Raw genomic sequence first — 20,951 nt, 5'->3', positions numbered from 1 at the left:
ATATCTAAGAGTTTTTGGTGGTGTTTTGAGGGTCTTGTAAGACAATAGACTCTGAAGGCAGAGATAATTTGGCTTTCTTGTTTGCTATTTATATCTCTTCCATCTTTTTATTTTCACCTATGCCCTAATTCTCAGGTTGTCCTTCAAATATAGTGATATTCAATAAGAATGGAGACAGGGACACTCTTGCCTCATTCTTGATTTTAAGAGAAATGTTTTCAGATCTTCCTTACTTTGCATAGTGCTAGTCATTGGTTTATCACTTTTAAAAACTCTTATTGTGGGCTGGAGAGATGGCTCAGCGGTTAAGAGCACTGATTGTTCCTCCAGAGGTCCTGAGTTCAATTCCCAGCAATCACATGGTGGCTCACAACCATCTGTAATGAGATCTGGCGCCCTCTTCTGGCATGTAGGCAGAACACCCACCGTTATACATAATAAATAAATCTTTAAAAAAGAAACTCTTATTGCAACAATATTTGTTCCTTCTGTTCTTCAGAGTTTTTAGTCATGAAGGAATGTGAAGCTTTATCAAAGACCAGTTTTTTATTTATTGAAATGATCATGTGATTTCTTTCTTTGGGTATATTTATGTGCTGTAATCTATATTGCATTGTGTAAGTTAGAACACCCCTGAACGCCTGAAAATAAGCTTTGTACCTGCTTTGTCATGGTACATAGTCTTCTAAATATGTGATTAAATTTGGTATGAAAAAAAGTTGAGCATTTTTGTATCTGTATGCATCATGATAATTTTTTTTGTCTTTAATGTATTTTTGCACTTGATTACCAAGGTTATATTGGTTTTGTAAATGTTTGGTGGTATTATTTTGGTTCTATTTTACAGACTAATTTGAAGAACATTAACATTAGTTCATCTTAAAGTATGGTAGAATTCATCCATGAATCCATCCTATCTTGGATTATTTTTAGTTGGGATGTTTTACTATTTCTTTGAGCCGTTGATACTCGTAGAACTCTTTTAAGTTGTTTGTATCATCTTTTTTTTGTTGTTGTTGTTGTTTTGAGACAGAGTTTCTCTGTGTAGCTTTGTGCCTTTCCTGGATCTCGTTCTGTAGACCAGGCTGGCCTTGAACTCACAGAGATCCACCTGCCTCTATCTCCCGAGTGCTGGGATTAAAGGCGTGCGCCACCACTGCCCAGCTATTTGTATCATCTTAATTTGACTTTGGAAGGTTGTAAGTGCTTATAAATATATTCATTTCTTTTACATTTTCCATTCTCTTGGAATGTAGGCTTTAAAATTATCCCTTAAAAACGCTGAATTTTATTACTGTTTATTATAATATTATATATTTTAATTTTAATGTTAATTTATCTTATCTCTTTTTATGGTTAGCTTGGTTAGGTGTATAATTACATTAACCCTGGTAGAATTCAGATGACGAAAGTAATTTTAAAACCATCTCCAAGTTTAGACCTCAAAATCTCAATGATATGGAATTTTTTTTTTTTGTTCATCTTAATGTTTTTATTTGCATCCTTACTTTCTGATGCATATTGTTTAATGAGATTTCTAGCTTTAAAATTGAAGCTGTCTTGTTAATTTGTTTAAGCATACGAAACAGGTATTATGGTTAGTGTTGTCAACTTCACAGAGTCTAGAATCACATTGAAGTTTTGCCTTTGGACTTGCTGGTGGATGATTATCTTGCTGTCACTAATTGAGAATGGAAGATCCATCCACAGTGAGTGTCACCTATAGCTGGAGAGTTTCACTCCAGGTCCCGCCAAGCCCCCACAATCCTGCAGCCCACTTATAAAATAATCACTCAGAAGCTTATATTACTTATAAACTATATGACTGTGGCAGGCTTCTTGCTATCTAGTTTTTATACCTTCAATTAACCCATTATATAAATCTATACCTTGCCATGTGGCTTGTGGCTTACCGGTATCTTACATCATGTTTCTCATTGTGGTGGCTGGCACAGCCTTCCTGTTCCCAGAATTCTCTCTCTTTGTCCCGCCCATACTTCCTGCCTGGCTACTGGCCAATCAGCACTTTAATTATTAACAAATCAGAGCAACACATTCACAGCATAGAGAACATCCCACAGCAGTTACCATTCCCTAGTCAAAACCCTTGATCCTAAACATGTACAAAAAGAAGTTGATCACAGCATTAATTCACCACTCTTGGTTTCTGAATGTGGGTGCAATGTGAGCAGCAGTTGATTCAAGCTCCTGCTTCTTTGACTTGCTTTTGAGTAGTTAAAAAACACCAGTTGTCAAGATATGCTCATCTAGGTGTTTAAGAGATGGCTCAATGGTCAAGAGCACTTGAGCAAATGCTGTTCTTGCAGAGGACTAGAAGGGCTTACCTACATTGGACAGCTCACAATTTCCTGTAACTTTAGCCCAGGGGAATCAGAAATTTTCTTAGGGCCTCCACAGAACAGATTTCTTTCTTTCTGTCTCCTTGTGTTTGTCTCTGTCTGTCCATCTCTCCCGCAACTCACAAATGTACTCACACAATAAAAAAAAAAAAATCCCAAGAAGATATTCTTATATAAATCATTCATTCATGCTGTCTCTTTTTTTGTTTGTAAGTTTAACTATCATATCTAACTAAGCAAGCCATTCCATAGGAATGATTTTTAAAATTATTTCATTAGACATGTTATATAAGACAAGTGTAATGCAAGTATATGAGACACTGTGAACATACGTATCCATATCCATATCCCTTGCTCTTTCCTCTCTTGCTCACTCTCCCTTGTTAGACTTCTTCTTTCATGCTATGGGTATGTGTGTAAGTTTACATCTCTATAAGATCCAAGGCCCACAAATGAGAGCAAATGTGATCTTTGTCTTTCTGAGACCAACTTAGTTTTTGTTTAATTGGAATGATATTTTGGATTTTCCTATGCTTGAGGTAATCAATTTTGTTTCATGCTAGCTTGGCAACAAATATACAACAATCCATAAATGTACAAATACTTGATTTTTTTCACTCCTTGTTATACCTATGAGTCAAAGGATACTTCATTCTATGTGTAGCATAGGTATGGAAAGATATAATATCCTACCTTCTAAAACATGATGATCATAGCTGATATTCTATAATCAAAGGTAGTATCAGCATAAACAGAAGACATTTATTGAAACAGAAATTTATAAGATCCAGGCACCTTCAAAACTGATGACGAAAATGGCCATGAAAACTAATTTTTATGCTTTCGTTTGATGACAAAATGACAGCCTTCCAAAAGGTGGTCAGAAGGAATGAAACAAAGCCAAGGTTGAAAGACTGGGAGAGGCTACAGCAAAGGCTTGCTCTATCTATTTCTGGCTCTCTGTTGTCACCATTCTTTCCCCTGGGATGATGAATGCCTTCTCTAATAAAAGTCTTATGACTTAACATCAGATAAGGTGAGTTGTTTATGACTCATGTTCACACACATATGCAGGGAGATTATAATATTAATAGGATTTTTTGGGGGGTTATCTTTAGCAGAGTTTCTAGTTTCTGTGGCCCACTCTAGAGAGAGGGATTCTAGTTTGTAAAGCATCCTTCATGGGGAAAGACAGAACAGGAGAAAGAATAGCAAGACTGAGCATTCCAAAATATCATACTTTTGGAGTATGATTTTTCTGAGTGCCAATAGTTGCATTCTGCCTAGAAATTCCCCAAATGATGAACTGTAACCTGTAATTATAAGTTAAAACAATTTTTTTTCCTCCAGTAAAGGAAAGATACCTATTTTTCTATTAGTAAAAATCTCATATTTTTACATGCTTAGTTTTTAAAGTATAATACGATCCCTAGTGTTCATGGCACAGGTAAAGGAACTCAAACCTTGTTTATGCCTTTGTTTGCAACACAGAAAGTCTTCTATTGGTCATGGGTCTAGCACCAGTTAGCTGGACTATCATGGACTTCAATATTTGCAGCATAGTTTTCTGGTATTGGGAGGCAGTGGGGAACTGCACTTACCTTTGCCCATATTCGTGTTCCTAGTTGCCTCAAACGTAGCAGTTGAAGGAAAACAGAGTAACTCAGGTTCCATCTAAGCACACTTTGCCAAATAACTGAAGATTGAAGGTGCATAGATAATATTAAACTGAGAGAGTCTTAAAAGCAGAGGTAAAATACCCATGCCTCCCATGTTAAAAAAAAAAAAACAACAACAACTTAATTTATTGTTCCTTTATTTATTTATTGCTCCTTTGTATAGACCTCTTCCTAGAAATACAAATGCATATGTGATATAAACTAAAGTAAATAGAGGAAGAGAATAGAAGAGGGTTGGATAGACTGAGAGCAATGATTTTTGTTTTTTGTTTTTGCTTTTGCTTTTTGTTTTGTCTTGTTTAGGTTGTTATTTCTTAGTGTGTACTTATGCAGTTTTGACCTAAGGACCTTACTTTTATAGTTAAAAATAAAGAAAGAAAAGAATAGTCACTAATATTCAGAATCATAGTGAAATGAATTAATCTCCATCACATTATCATCATAAGTAAAGAATTACTTTCAATATTTTTGAGACACAATCTCACCCTGTCTTTAATGGAACAGAGTTTGAATACCCAAAACTTCTGTCACTCTTTCTACCATAAATAATTTTGACATTTTAGTTATACTTGCAACTGCATACAAGAAAGAGGGAAAATTATAGTGTTCTGCTCAAGGGTCAACATTTTAACACAAGAGAAAGAGCTGTGAACATTAAGAACAAAGATGATGAATCCCATGTTCTAAAATTTTATTTGGAAATAGGAGCTCATGCAGCTTGTTGGCATTTCTTGACCTGTGGTTCCATCTCTCCAAAAAGTTCAAGGTCATGACAACTCAGTCTAGAAAGGCTTTTGATAAGTTTTTTAGCTTTGAAATACTATTTGTAACGGAAGTTGGACTTAGTAAGTGGCTAATTGCAGATAAGCACAAAAACAAAGCAAAATCAGCTTTGAACATTTTATTCCATTGCAAAAGAAAGAAACTGGATCTGGAGGGGTAGATCTGTGGCTAAGATCTCCTGTTCCTCTTACAGAGGACTCCAGTTTTGTTCCAAAAACACGTGGTGTATCACAGCTATCCTATTAGTCACTCTAGTTGGAGGATGCCCAACACCTTCCCTTGACCTCCAAGAACACTAGACATACATGTGGTGCACTTACATACACATAGACATAAATCTCATACACATAAAAATAAATAAAGCTTTCAATAAAAGGAAAAATGATTTTAAAAATCCATATAAAATATGCATGTGTACATATGAGTATAAGGATCTGGGGGTAAGACTCTATACCTAGGTGATATATACATATATACATATGTATGTTTGTGCATTTGATGCATTAGAACAGAAGGACAGGGCATTTTCAAGAGCACATTAAGAGTAACTAAAATTAGTAAACGTTGATGCTCATGGAAAGCAGAATAGTCATTTCCCATTTTGTTTTTCACTAGGTAGAAATAGATTTTTAGAATTCTTACACTTGCACAGTTTGGGCAGAGTGGAGATAAAGAAAGCTTCTGCCCAATCTGTAAGTCAGGAGGCAGGGGAGTGAACTGTCTGCCCTTAGATGGTCATTTCAGGGACCAGTGCAGTGGTGCGCACATGCTATTACTGATCTCCTGGCTTCCATGCTTGGCAAGGGACAGCAGCTATGCCTGCAAAAATGACGGTGCTGCCAGAAATTCCATTGGCCTCTCCCACTCCTGGGTAAAGTGCATATTCAGCTCATGAAGAGGGACAGCAGTTTATCCTGAGAATTACCACTATCACTGAGCATGCAGACGTGAAGGTCACAGGAGTAGGGCAAATTGGAATTTATGGTCATGAATTTCATCCCATCCCCTGCGGGCCGCAATTGCCTTGCTCCTTCCACCATCTATCTTCCCTTTAGTTCTGATTTCAGACTCCAATACAACACGCAGCCATCTAACCCTCTCATAGACTGTGGGTTATATAAAATAAAATCTGAACAAGACATCCTGGATCATTGATGCACAGCCATTTTGCTTTTGTACTCATACCCTAAATGATACTCTGGGAGATGAAAGGATTGTATATAATATTCAACCTATTCATATCTAAAATTTCCTTAGTCACTTACTTATTTATCTTGGCACAGAGTGTTTGATTTTATTTCTAGTCCCTTTTTAACACTAATAGTTTTGTCTCTTTTCTTCTCTCTTTTATCCTCCTATTCTTTTAATTAGTTATTTGATTCCTATCTCAGTCATGAATTCCTCTAATCTACCCACAGTCCACTATTAAGAAAGTCTGGCTACCTGATAATAAAATTAGAAGACTGAGGAAATCATAGTGTAAAAATATGAATAACACTATAATCTTCCTAATATCCTCTCTTCTTGTACTGTAGACTACTAAATTCTTATGCATATAAGCAAAATTTGTTCTGTAATCTGGGTATTGCTACTGCCATTTTCCTAGTTAGATAATTATTGCTGCTATGAAAAACCATGACCAATAGCAAGTTGAGGAGGAAAGACTTTATTTGTCTTACACTTTCACATCTTAGTTTATCAATGAAGGAATCAGGACAGGAACTCAAATAGGGCCATAACCTACAGGCAGGAGCTGATGCACAGACATTGGAGTGGTGCTGCTTACTAGTTCACTCATCATGACTTGCTTAGCCTGCTTTCCTAGAGAACCCAGGCCCATTAGCCCCAGGTGGCTCCACCCACAATGAGCTGGGCCCTTACCCATCCATTGCTAATTTAAAAATACACTATAGGCTTGCCAACAACCTGATCTTATGGAGGCATTTTCTCAGTTGAGGTTTCCTCCTTTCCAATGGCTCCAACTTGTGTCAAGTTGACCTAAAACTAGCTAGCACAGCCATTTCTGTCCACTAAGTTTTCCCCTCAAGCAATGGTTAAATTGCTCTGGCCTAGGCCCCAGTGTCAAGTGCTAAAATGCTTTAGCTGATTGTTTAAGAAGCATATTAAATATTTAATTTTCTGAAAATTTCCAAGATTTATCATGTAAATCTGTTTATTCTTCTATAACTCTACCTCATTATGTTTTATAGTTATCTTGTTACATGTTTATTTTATAGTTTATGAGTCCTGTAAGAGAAAAATACTTTATACTTTACTGTTTTTATTTTTATTTAATTTTCCTTAGTGTTCTTGAGTAATTATTAAAATTGCTAAACAAATGGAATAATACTTTATATTCCCTTTTGCTCTGAGTAGACAGAAAATGTCATAAGTCCATTAGGGCTTTTATAAAATGAATCTTCTCAATAAGGTTAAAATTAGAAGAGTACTAATTAACTGTATTGAATTGTGTCCTAAGTGGTGTTTTTTTGGAATATAGATAATATAATCCATAGAATTGCAATCTATATACTAAGTGACTTTTCCAACACTGAAATATTCAAGACTGTTTTAGAACAAAGCATCAAGCTAAAACAACAGAATGAGATGTGTCATTCTGTAGCAGCCTAACCTTGTTCTGATAGATGACAGAAATTAATACTGTAAATTAAGTAGAAAAGAAGAAAAATATGATATCATCACAAATTCCTTGAGTGCATTGCTGATTTCTCCAGTTTGGGCTTAATTTTCAATTTGAAATAAACAATCAGAAGACCATGAAATAGGTGTTTGACTCTATTGTGGCAATGAAGACTAAAGGTAACAATTCTTACGTCCTTGTAATCAACCAAAGTACACAAGACTAGTGGTCCATCATACGAGAAATTATTGTAAAATTACTTGACTGAACATCACATTGCTAAAGCCATGAATTTACAGTGCATGTAAGAACAACACAGCACCTACATCTCCAGCTCAGGAAACAATTTGAAACAGAGGAGATAGAAAGGCTGTAAAAACAAAAAAACAAAACAAACAAACAGAGATATCAAAATATTGTTGATGTTAGAAATTCCAGGCCCAAAGTCTCATAAGACAACTGAGTTCACAGGGAGGCTCTTTAATGCAATTGTGTTTTGTTTTAAATTAAGTTCATGTTTCTTGTATACCTTTAATTTTATTGAGAATCATACATGAATACTATAGCTACATCCTTTCCACTCCTTCCTTCTCCCTTCCAACTCTTTGCACACCTACGTCCTCACCAGTTCATAACTTCTTTGATTGTTATTATATACACATGCAAATCACTTTTACACACACCTACATAGGTTCATATAAATATAGCTTGCTTAGTACATTTAATGTTGCTTGTATGCGTGTACATGTAGGACAGACCACTTGGGATCAGATAACCCATCAGGGATGTGTCCCGGTAAAGACCGATTCTTCAAATCTCAGTAGTCCTCGCTTGCCTTGTAGCTCTCCATCTAGATGTAGGGCCGAGTGCAATTTTCCTGATCTACTTTGGCATGTCAACTTGTGTTGTCACTGTTCGGATCTTGTATATGGAACAATAGTCTTGAGATTTCATGGGCCCAGCTTCCCTGTCACAGATGGAAGGCACTATCCCACAGTAGCCAACCTGACCCTCTATTGGATTGTTTACAACCTTTGCATCTCCTCTTTTCCAAACTGTTTGTGTAGGTGCTGTAATGTAAATATATCAGTTGCTTCTGAATTTTGATTAGTTATTTATTTCCGCAATAGTCTCCATCTGATGAAAAAAAAAGAAGCTTCTTTGATGGGGGGTGAGACTGTACTTATTTGTGGCTATAAGAATAAATATTTAGAATGTGGTCAGGGTTACACTGGGTTAGGAAACTGAAAGTAGTAGGTTTTCCTCCTAGTTCAAAGGCTTCACCAGCCACAGGTGATTAAACTATAGGACCAGGCATGGCCCTAAATTCCCTCCTCTTGTCTATTAATTCAGATAAGATCTCTGTATTTTATGCCAGGATATAAGTGCCACAACTGAGCATTGTAGAATATCTTGCCAATTTGATCATTGTCGTGGCTCCTTGGAGTTACAGTTGGGCGTAAGTTCATAGCCCCTTTTTAAATTGAGTCTTTTGTTGTCTTGATCCTTGTATTTTGAGTTCTTTCTATATTCTGCTTATTAATCTTCTATCAGTTGTATAGCTGACAAGGATTCCCTCTTACTCATGGTCTTCCTTTTCACTCTGGTGATTATTTTACTAGCTATAGAAAGACTTTATAGTTTTATGAGGTCCCATTTCTCAATCACTGACCTTAATTCCTGAGTAAATGGAATACTTTTCAGAAAGTCCTGTCTTACAAATATATGATAGGGTACTGCTTATGTATTCTTGCAGTTTCAGCATTTCAGATTTCACACTGAGGGCTTTGATCCATTTAGAATTGATTTTTGAGCAGGTTAATAGGTATTGGTAAAATTTCATTTTTGAACATCCAGTGTTCCCAGCACCATTTGTTGAAGATGCTTGTTTGTCAAATATCAGAGGGTTCTAGTTACATGTGCTCATTTTTGAGTCTTCTATTTTGGTCTACTGACTGACATGTTTGTCTTTGTGAGAGTACCATGCTGTCTTTATTACTATCACTCAGTAATATATCTAGCAATCTGGTACAGTAATCCCCAGAGACTGTTGCTCAGGATTTTGTTGGCTATTGGAAGTCTCCTGTGGTTCCATGCAAGTTTCAGGATGCCTTTTTCTTCTGCAGTGATGAGTATTGTGGGGATTTGGGTTGGGATTGCACTAAAATTGTAACGTGCTCTTGGTAGGATTTTTTCCCCACAATATTAATTTTATCAATCTATGAACATGGGAGATCTTTTTCCACTTCTAATATCTTCAATGATCTCTTTCTTCAGAGATTTAAAGTTTTAATTATAAAAGTCTTTTACCTCCTTGGCTAGGTCTATTTTTATGTTTTTTTTCTAAAGGATATTGTGAATCAGAGTATATCTATGATTTCTTTCTATTAGACTTTTCATAGTGTACCATAATTACTGCACATTTCTTTTGTGTGCCTGTTCTCATTTCAATTTTTAAAATATTCTTTGCTTAAGTGATTCAATTACTCTACTTTATCTTCAAATACTGGTGCTCTCTTTTCTCCTTAATTCCCCTACTAGTAAACCTCCCGCCTGTTTTCTACTCCACCTACTGAGTTTTTCAATTCCATCACCATCTTGTTCTGAGTTCTCTTCAATAGTTCTATCTCTTGACTGGAGTCAGTGTTCATACTCTGAGTTGTCTTTTTCTTTTTATTTAGTCATGTATTTGTCTTTTCTTGTACAGCGCTCAGGCATTTATAGCTATCACCTTGAAGTTCACTAAGCCATTTGTTCATTTCTTCTTTAAATTCCTTGAATTCTCTGATGAAGTTTATGACTATTATGTGGTTATCTTCTATATCCTGTAGAACTTATAGATGATCTTTTTAGAACATTTCTTTAGGACTTTAGGGGCAGGCATTCTATCTTGGCCATTAATGTTGTTTGTGATTCTGTGATGTGACTTTGACCCATGGATTTTTTTCTTTGATTGTGTGTTTGATGTGTGATTGTAGCCTACGTTGGTACAAACTGGTTGAAGATTTGTAGCATCACATGCAGGCATTGGAGTTTGGAGGTGGTGTGTGCAGGTTTGTCTATTAGACACTTCACCAAAGAAAGCATTGAGAAAATTGAGTCTCTATAGCTAACCTTGGGAATATAGGGAGTTCAGGGACAGGTGTGGGGACAATTCTTTATATCTTTATGAACTAATTGAAAGTTATAAAATTGCCAGACTTGACATAGGAGCTAATGTAAAAGGACTTGAATTTCCTAGCCACATTTCTGAATATATACATACATATACTGTATATATCTTATACATATTCTCTCTGTATGTATATATATATGTTGCATATATGTATATATACACATATATATGTGTGTTACAAATTATCTCAGTTGAGATGATCCCTCATTTAAGTATATGCAGATGTCACTGGGGAATATTATTTTAAGCTGTGTTACTTTTGTTTATGCTGCATATTTTTAACTCTGTAAATCTGTGTTACTGTGCCTGTTTAAAATATCTGATGGCTTAATAAGGAGCTGAATGGACAATAGTGAGGCAGGAGAGAGAAATAGGTGGGGCTGGCAGGCAAAGAGAATATATAGAAGGAGAAATCTAGGAATAAGAAGAAAGAACAAGGAGTAAGAGAAGGAGAGGGGCCAGCCACCCAGCTACACAGCAAACCATGGAGTAAGATTTACAGAAGTAAGAGAGTGGGAAAAGCCCAGAGACAGAAGGTAAATGGGCTAAACTTTATTTAAGAAAGTTGGCAAGAAACAAGCCAAGCTAAAGCCAAGCATTTATAATTAAGAATAAGCCTCCATGTGTGATTTCTTTGGGAGCTGAGTGGTGGGCTCCCCAAAAGAGCAAAACATCAGCAACATAGCACTATTACATCAGTGCAAAATAAATCCAGTTATTAGCCTTCATGAGATGATGTCAATTTCCTTGTTGTGATGATGCAGTTTATAATTTTAAAATATCTGAAATTAAAATTTAATTGAATTTAATACTAAGAAACATTTTTATATCATAAATAAAAGTGCTATTGGTTCAGCAACACCAACACTGTATCATATGCTGCTTTAGCCATGTCATCATGAATTCAATTTTTTTCATGTTTTAATCTTTCCTTTCCCAGACTTCTCACCTGATAGCTTCAAAATACCTGAATCAGCTAGGGCATTTCCATGTGGAATAAAATGCTTTTTTTCATTTTAAACAGCAAGAAATCCCCTCCTAGAATATGCCCATCCCAAATCATACCCTAAAACTGATTATGAATTCATGTTTTTGTTTGTTTGATATCATATAGCACAGTAGTTAGGTCTTGTACGGGAGGTCTAAACATGGATGCAATACCCGTTTCCATCACTTTCTATCAATGCAAGCTTTCTGAGCTTCAGTTTTACAATATTTTAAGAAAGAAATAAAATATTATATATACTTCATTGGGTTATCAAAGAGAAAAATAGCGAGTTAATACGTGTAAATCAATTAGAATGATTTTTAATTACCATTATTTTTTGAAAATCCTCATTGTTAGGTGTGAAATTTAACTCACAGAGACGTGAAAGTTGAGTTACAGGACTGTCTCTCTCTCTATCCCATCCTCTTTCACTCTGGTAGTATACATAATGAGATTTATCTTTTCCCATTTATTGAAAAAGATTCTTTTCTCATACAACATATACTGCTTACAGTTTCCCCTCCCTCAACTCCTCCCAGTTTCTCCTTACCTTCCCCTGCCATCCAGATCCACACTCTTTCTGTCTCTCATTAGAAAATAAAAAGGGTTTCTAAGATACCAAAAAAAAAGGTAACAAAATAACATATAAGATAATACAAAAACATTCACATTGAAGTTGGAGAAGGCAAACCAAAGGAAAGAAAAGAGCCCAAGAGAAGGTACAAGAATCAGTGACTCACTTATCCACAGACTCAGGAGTCCTATAAAAACACTAAACTTAAAGTCATGATATTCAGATGAAGACCTTTGCAGACCCGTGGAGGCCCAGGGCTTCCAGGCTTTGTGAGTTCATATGAGCTTTGCTCGGCTGTTTTAGAGGACTTTGTTCTCCCAGAGTCTTCTATCTCATCTTGCTCTGAAACTCTTTCTACCTTCTATTGCATGGGTTCCCTGAGTTCCTAAGACGGGGATTTGATGGAGACATCCTATTTACAGCTGAGTGTTCCAAAGTCTCTCAATCTCTGTGTAATGTTTGGCTGTGGGTCTCTTTATTCTTTTCCCCATATGCTGTAAAGGAAACTTCTCTGATGATGGCTGGATAAATCACTGGTCTATGAGTACAGAGATTATCATTAGGAACCATTTTATCACTACTTTTATCATTACTCTTTTTTTTTCCTTTTAAAAGACCAGTAATATTTAGCTCTACCCTAGGTCTCTGAGTTATCTAATCTCAGGTTCTTGGTAACCCAAGTGATGTCAGATATGGGTTCCATCTCCTGGAGTGGGCCTTAAGTCAAATCAGACATTGGTTGTTTACTCCCATGAGCTTTGTGCCATCATTGTCCCAGTGTATTTTGCAAGGAAGACAACATTGTAGATTAAAGATTTTGTGGCTGGGTTGGTGTGTATGTTTCTTCTTTGGTAACTTGGAGAGCACCTTCACAGACCAAAGATGCTAGAACATAGGGCTGAAGGTTTTATATGGGCATCAACTCAACCTCTCCATGTTCAATGAGTTGTATGAATGTTGTCTTCAGCAATGAGGCCTTGCTGTCAGTTTATGGGGAGCAACCTATGACCTTGGCAGTAACCCAAGTTGTTTGGAGATTTCCATGGGACTCCTTTGGCCAACAACTCAATTGGATATAACTCTATCTGGTGTGAGGAACTTTATTTGGTGACAAGAGATGGCCAGTTGGGACCTGAACCAGAATTATATCTTTTTAAAAGGTCACTAGTCAGAGTTTTAATTGCCTTGTATAAGATCATTATTATAATGTGGTTTAGGTATGATATCTGTAAACTATCAATTTTATGGATTGTCTTAAATAGATATGTTAGATTTTTTAAAGTAGCTATCTGCTTGGTTGAAAATCAGAAGTTCAGTCTCAAGGCAGCAATGTTACCTTCATGAAAACAGCCTGACCTGACTGTATTCTATCCTTAGAGGTGCTAAATGCCTCTAGTGAGTTTAATCCTAAGGATAATCAAACTAAAACCAATTTTATTAGACCTAAGGAGGGTGAGGAAAGAGTCTTTATTTATTCCAGAGTGAAAAATCTCATTGCAGTATTCTTCAACCAGAGGGAAGCTATCAGGGCTAAAGTATGTTTATTAAAACTGGTATATAGATCACTGCATGTAATCTTTTAAATCACTTAATTGCAATTATAAAATTTTCAATTGCAATTATAAAATTCAATTTTCTTTCCTTTTAACCTCAACATTCAGAGCAATATTTTTCCTTAACCTAATGGAACTACACATGAATGTAGCAAAATGAAGTAGACAGAGCAGAGGTACAACGACAGTGAATAACTCAGACAGTCTCCCTGACTCCTCCTGTTCTTTAATCTAAGGTTATTGTGCAGCCTTTGTGGTTCTCAACATTCCTAATGCTGCTTTAATATAGTTCCTTATGTTGTGGTGATCCCCGCCACCATAAAATTATTTTTGTTGCTACTTTATAACTGTAATTTTGCTAACTGTTATGGATCATAATGTAAATATCTGATACACAGGATATCTGATATGCGACCCTTGTGAAAGGACCATTCCACCCTTAAAGGGGTCATGACCCACAGGTTGAGAACCACTGCCCTAAAGAAAACAAGAGCTGGAAAGTTCCCTCTGGAGTTCCCTTCTCTCCTTTCATTTTCTCTTCTCTCTGTGGGATCTGTAAAGTGTACCCTTCCCACTTCAATAACACTGAAAACAAAAGAAAACCACCTAAGATACCAATTCTCCTTCAAATATCTCTTATTCTTTGTCACTGGTAGTAAAGAAGACTCACTGTCTCCAAATTTCTCTCATACCTGAACCGACTCTACTCATATTGTGTGTGGAGAGCCTCTCATGAGGACATCCTTAATATTCATCACATGGTTTGTGTGTCATGACTTCCTTTTTTCCCCCTAACAGCATCATTTGTGACTTGAAAACTCTATTTTTTTTTTCAAATGATTTTTTTTACTTTATTTTTAGCACTTCATGCTCTCCCGGTCCTTTCCTTCACCCCATATTAAATCCAATTGCTTCCCCACTCCCCATTCCTAATGTACCCCCCAGCCTTCTAGATACTGTGGTCTTCTTGAGCCTCCTCTCTTAGTGGTCTCACTGAGCATCATGACTTTGATACCTTCCATCCCTTTGGTGTTTTCAAGTTCCTAATTCAAGTAAAACAATTCTTTTTATAGATTAGATGAATTAGCTACCCCCAAGCATCACTGTAGGTGTGTGAAAGGTCTGAATCTCAGCCACTTCTCTTCTTCCTTCTCCCCTCAATCCAGACCAAACAACAAAAAGCTGATGGTATGTCTCTCCAAGCCCCCACCCATCCCAAGTCAATGCCACTGCTACAACCCCAGTATCACACACACAAAATTATAAAATAACATCAGCAAGATGCTTACTTGTTGGAATATTTAGAACACATTGTTCACTTCTATGTGTTCATTTGTTCATTTGAATTTTTTTTTACAGTCTAGAGTTCTATCTCTCTCACATGCTAAGGCAAAATGAAAGCATTTATACATGCACCCTGAGTTGTACTACTGAAGTACATCAGCAGCCTGGTGGCAAGGTACATGCCCTTCTTCCAGTCTGGGATGCACCATGATTATCCACTCTCTAAATTATTTTTCTTGGCTCTTCACTGTCTGCCTGTTTATAACCTGAGATCATTTTAACCCTCAGTACTAAACCTACTCAAACCCTCGAGTGACTTCCCATCTTAATCAGAATGAAAGCTTGATTTTGGAACACTTAACCTTTAGATGATATAGTACATTGATTTAATTCTGATCTTTTAAATATATCAAAGGGAGAAGATTGTTTGAAAAGCAAAACTAGTTTTTAAAATTCAGAAAAATAACTCTAAAACTTAATTACATATTAATGAAAGCTCAGGTGCATTTTATGCAGTGTTTCTACATAATCACTTAAGCAGATATTAGAAACTACTTTTCTGTCTTCAGAAAAATTTTCATATGATTAGAACAGCATTTTATAAATTCCAATAAATTTGTATTTTTTCTAATTTAAACTCTCATTTTATGACTTAAAAAAATCTTCCAAGACACAATAATAGTGTGATTCATAGGCATAAGTTTTACCTAATTCTGTTATTGAAGTTTAAGTTTAAAGAGTTTATATTTAAAAAATTTTAAGATACTAGAATTTCAAAATGTTTAAATTTAATGAACTTTGCTGAATTTGACAAAATCACCACCTTGATAACTCCAAGTTTCTCTCTGTCTCTCTGTCTCTCTGCTTCTCTCTCTCTCTCTCTCTCTCTCTCTCTCTCTCTCTATATATATATATATATATATATATATATATATATATATATATATATATATAAAACCCATAACAAGTTTGTAGGCTTTATGTGAAGATTTACATGGTCATCTTCTCCATGATGCTGTGAAGCATTTCATGGGCCAATGACTTTTTCAACCTTCCTGAACACCTATAACTCAGTGACTTTCAAACTTGTGTAATGAAAATATATATTATTTGATTTATTCCTAATTTTTGCGAACCAACCCATATATTTATTTTATAGTCATTACTAAGGTAATTTTCTTTTTGTTAATTCTGTAGTGCTTAGTACCAGATGATTTAAGTTACTTCTCTTTGATATATGTATATGTATATATATATGTGTGTGTGTATATATTATATACACATATACATATATATGTATGCACATGTATTTATGTATTTATATACTATTTTATGATCATACTACAGCAGAAATGTATTTCTTTTCTGCAAAAACAAGTAGCCTAGAGATATTTCTAGGAAACAAATTTTCTTAGGTTCTCTGGCAATGACCTAAGGTTTTCCTTTGGTCTTTCAGCAAGCTCCATTGCCAAGATTGGCTCAGATCCTTTAAAGTTCGTCAATGATGCTGTGGAGGAAACCACTGACTGGATCTACGGCTTCTTTTCTTTGCTTTCTGACATCATTTCATCTGAAGGTGATGAGGAGGATGAGGATGCAGAAGAAGACATTGATAAAGGTACCTAGGACACAGAGTTGTATCTAACACCTATGACTGGGAATTGGGCACACTTGACATTGGCTAGCCGACGGTTTAGCCCAAAGGAGCACTTGGGCAGGCTAAACTAAAATGGATACATGTCTGAGTACAAAAAGCACTCCAGTAAGCTGCCAAATAGAGTAAATCGCTCTCCATTTGGCTTTAATCTTATAGTTTATCTGCCATTATGGAAAAGATATCAAAATTAAATGCTGCTATTAGAGTGGCATTATAGCAGGGATTCTTAATATAAATAACTAAATAAAACCACAACAGATTACAGTTTATTTGAGACAGAGTAGCTATTTTTCAAGTTCATGTCTAGGAGGATGGAAACAAAAATATTAAAACCAACAATCATGTGTTTTGTACAAGCAAGCCATAGTAATAGTCGCATGGCGGTAACCAATCTTAATAAAAGCCCAATCAAAACATGCAGTGATGGAATCAAATGGAGGTATAGAATGGAAAGATACATTTTAAATATTACACAAGGTAGCAGCTCACATATAATGAACAAAAGTAAATGGATGAACAAGCTGTATATAAATTGGCATCTAGAGGGTTTACAAAGGAGAAAGTACAAGTGATCCAGTCTGTTAAATGAAATTAAAAAAAAATGGTTACTCTTACTCATCCAAGATTATCCATTCAGTCTTACCCAGCAGGAAAATTCTGACTATTAGAAACCCTTTTATGACTTTGTCTGAATTTATTTCTGATCTGGCCCTGTGAGAAGTGACAATAAACAGAGAAAATTGAAATTAATATGATGCATGAGCTATAATGCAGTAACTTGGAGCACTGCTGCAATTTTATTAAACTCATAAAATGAAACCATCTTAGGTGAGTATATATAAACAAAGCATGTACTTTGGAATTTAGGTAGCAAAGTATGTAAGAATCAGGACTATTGAAAGCAATAGCTTTCAAAAAAAAAGAGTAAATAGCAAAATGCGTAAAGAGCAAATCCCTGCTCCCAGTTATGCTAATTTTCTATTTTTTCTTGATTTAGGAGAAATAGAAGAACCTCCCTTGAAAAGAAAAGGTTGGTTTGTTCATTTTCCAGTGTTTTCTTTCATATATATATATAATTCATATATATATAATATAATATATATATAATTAATTTTGAGCATGACTTAGATGCTTCTCACTTGTATTGTTACTTAATATGCTTCTTTTTTTTTTTACATGCTTCTTATATACAGGTTTGTTTAACAAGAGTATGTAAAGCTCATAATTAGAAAGAACTGCTGACCTCCAAGTGAGCTCATCCAAATATTTTTCAGTTGCTATTTTAGTGGAGGTCAGTGCATTTGTATAACTCTGTATATGAACCAATGTAGACTGAGATTTCTTCAGTGCCAGAGAATTCTGTAGCTGTGAAAATGTCCCCTAAATTGATGATGCCCATATTTACTTTTATTATAGTCAGATTTACTGAGTGTAAAAGTTTATGTTCTTTGCTTTTCATATTTTATGGTCAATATTTTGTATCTCAGGTAATGACAATGATATATAATAGCCATCATAGTGTGGATCATGTGGTCTTGGGGGGGGGGAAGTCATATCAGTAAATGTATATATTGGTCATTCCCGAGGGAAGAAGTTGCCTGGGATGTGTGGAAATGATGTAGAACATTTCCTTGTAGGGAAAGATAGGGCATTGGTGACCAATCATAGTTAGGAGCAGCATGCTTCAGGGTATAGTGGTACATCTTTGGAACAAGTTGCCTCAAAGGACCAAGACTTTTCCAACCGAGCATAGAAAACATCTCTGAAAATGGTGATGAAAACCAAGGCTACCAACCTGAGTACACTTGATGTGAGTGAAAACGAGGCACTGCTTGATTCTACTGTGGTTGTTAAGTTGCTGATGCACACATGTATTAGAATAACCTTGATTTATTTACTCACTATAAGTTACCCTCCAAAGATTACTAAGGATTCAACAGTGGGATTGAATGTAATCAATATATCCAGTCCAGACTTAGGTGTGAGCGAGCAGGCTGAGCAGGTGGTCAATGCCATACTAGTTGGAGGAAAATTAGATTCTCTGATTAACACCACAACAAAAAGAACTGAGCTAGTGAGGTTCCAGTGTGGCAAAGCCATCCTGACACAAATGTGTTTTTGAAGTGCTATGAGGAGAAAGGAAATTATTCTGACCTCAAAACGGATGAGAATTGTAGTGGGTAGCCATTCCAGCTTGGTTCTGGAAGTTCCAACCCCCATTGAGACTCTGGCAACTGTCACGCCTACGAGGCGGGGCGAGGGGAGGCGCCTGGATGGGCCAGCGCTCGCTCTGGGCGCTCTCTCGGTGCCAGGACGCTGACCGGTGCAGATTGACTGTGTAGAGCTCCGGAGAACACCGCTGGACTGCATTACACCTTCCCCAGACCCTGCGACCTACCCATTACTTAATTTGTGAGTTACGCCATTAAATAAATATCCTTTTAACTACGTGGAGTGGCCAAAATAATTTCTCCAATAGAGAATTGAAAAATTCAAGTAAGAATTCAGTTTTCAGGTTCAGGCTTTGAAATTCTAGATTGATATGTAAACCTTGTGAGGACAACAGGGTCTTTTCGAGGCTGATATTTCATAGCTACTGATTAGGACATAGTCAAACTTCAACTAACGAACAAACTTCAACCTGTAAGGAAATTATATGTCATGAACATGTCTGTTTTAATTGTACATGGAGAGAGAAAATCAAGTGGAAAAATTATTTTTATTAACAAATTGAATTACTAAACACCTCAAAAAATCATATTCTACCCATATATGAAAATATTTATTTTTTAGTTAAATGGCTCTCCTTTCTGATTTGACTTTCATATTGTGATTAATTTAAAAGTTCATTTTTGTGAAATTATTAGCATACAACAAAGATCCATAAAGTTGTTTAAATATTTTTCCTCCCATCACTGCCTTGAATCCTCAAATCACCAACAAAAATCTACCCAGTAATGGTTTAGGTTACTTTTCCAAACTTTAGTAAAAGCATTAGTCAGAATAATCTAAGGGATTTATATACCATATTTCCTAATACTTTGAAGTATTCCATATTCAAAAGTAGGAAGATAATTGACTTTAAATTCAGGTCATTTTTTAGTAGCCCAGAATGATAATCTCCTGACATGAACCAAGTGATTTCTACCCATCTAAATGACTGTCCATTAACATGCTTTCCAATTCATTTGTATTCACTGTTTAGCCATTATTTCACTTAATCCAGACCACAATGTATTTTATTTGACTTGCCTGTGTCTTCCTATGGCATCTTATTTAAATCACTTAGAACTGTATTTCTGTTTGCTGTTGTATTTCTGGTCTTACCAAAGTTAAAAAAAAAAAAAAAGAATTCTATCACACTGTTATTCATGGGTGAATCTTGCAATTCTAATTTGATGTGGAATAATGGTCCAGTCAGCTAATCTCAAGGTTGCAAAGATTGATTATTAAGCAGGCTATTAAAATGGATGAAATTTTTGGATACTATTCTGTGGTTTGTGTTTCTATGTATAAACACACCTTAGGGCATTTCATGTAGTACCTAGTGTCTTTATGTGCTTGTTGCATATTTATTTTCAACATTCCAGTTTTAAAATATTTTGTGCTTTTACAAAACACTCCACAATGACCATCCCAGTTACTAATTCATGAGAAAATTATTTTTATTATGTAGTTCTCTAAAAGAGTTACTTAGGAAAGTCAAATATTATATAAAGTTACATTTTCTGTTCCTTGCTTGCCTAATACTGTATGTGGAGCAGTCGTCTCACGCAGGAGTGTGAACTGTAGATAGGTTCACACCACCTTGCTTTCTAAGGAGCATGCAATTGTGGAGCACTGTAAAGGATAATTGCCATGCACATGCTTTCTTAAAACTTGTCTGCCTGAAAATATACTAATATTTGTAATAGCAGTAGATCAACTTTGCAAGATAAAGAAATATCCTTTGGGATATTTCCAATTTTCAAGACTGTCCACCAAAAATCATTAAAGATGAGGGCCTCTGGTTCTGTGTAATGTGTCTATTGGGTACATGAGAAGCGTGGTTCTTATATAATTTGATGTTCTGGAGTCAGTGACCTCCTAGAGTCATGTGTCAGAAGCAATGATGTCTCATTTAGAAATTTATCTTTTTCTTATTTAGCTTAAAACACTTACACTTAAAAATGACTCTTCAAAATTAGAATTTCAAACATTTTACTTTTCAGTTATTTTCAATACTCATTCTTAGAAAACCTTAAAATACAGGTACTT

The 20,951-nt window shown here is 35.6% G+C and overlaps 1 protein-coding gene across 1 annotated transcript in view; it reads left to right on the top strand.

Annotated features, from left to right (window-relative positions):
• Positions 1 to 20,951, top strand: part of LOC114692539 (triadin-like) — a 126,460-nt gene that overhangs the window by 60,055 nt on the left and 45,454 nt on the right. The window contains exons 3-4 of the mRNA XM_028868347.2: positions 16,494 to 16,655; positions 17,692 to 17,724. Of these exons, the coding sequence (XP_028724180.2) occupies positions 16,494 to 16,655; positions 17,692 to 17,724 (195 nt within the window). The remainder of the gene's footprint in view (positions 1 to 16,493; positions 16,656 to 17,691; positions 17,725 to 20,951) is intronic.

This window comes from Peromyscus leucopus, chromosome 8a (assembly GCF_004664715.2).
Source record: "Peromyscus leucopus breed LL Stock chromosome 8a, UCI_PerLeu_2.1, whole genome shotgun sequence".
Lineage (NCBI taxonomy): Eukaryota > Metazoa > Chordata > Mammalia > Rodentia > Cricetidae > Peromyscus > Peromyscus leucopus.
Note: the sequence above shows the minus strand (reverse complement) of the source record. Positions and strands in the feature narration are given on the sequence as shown.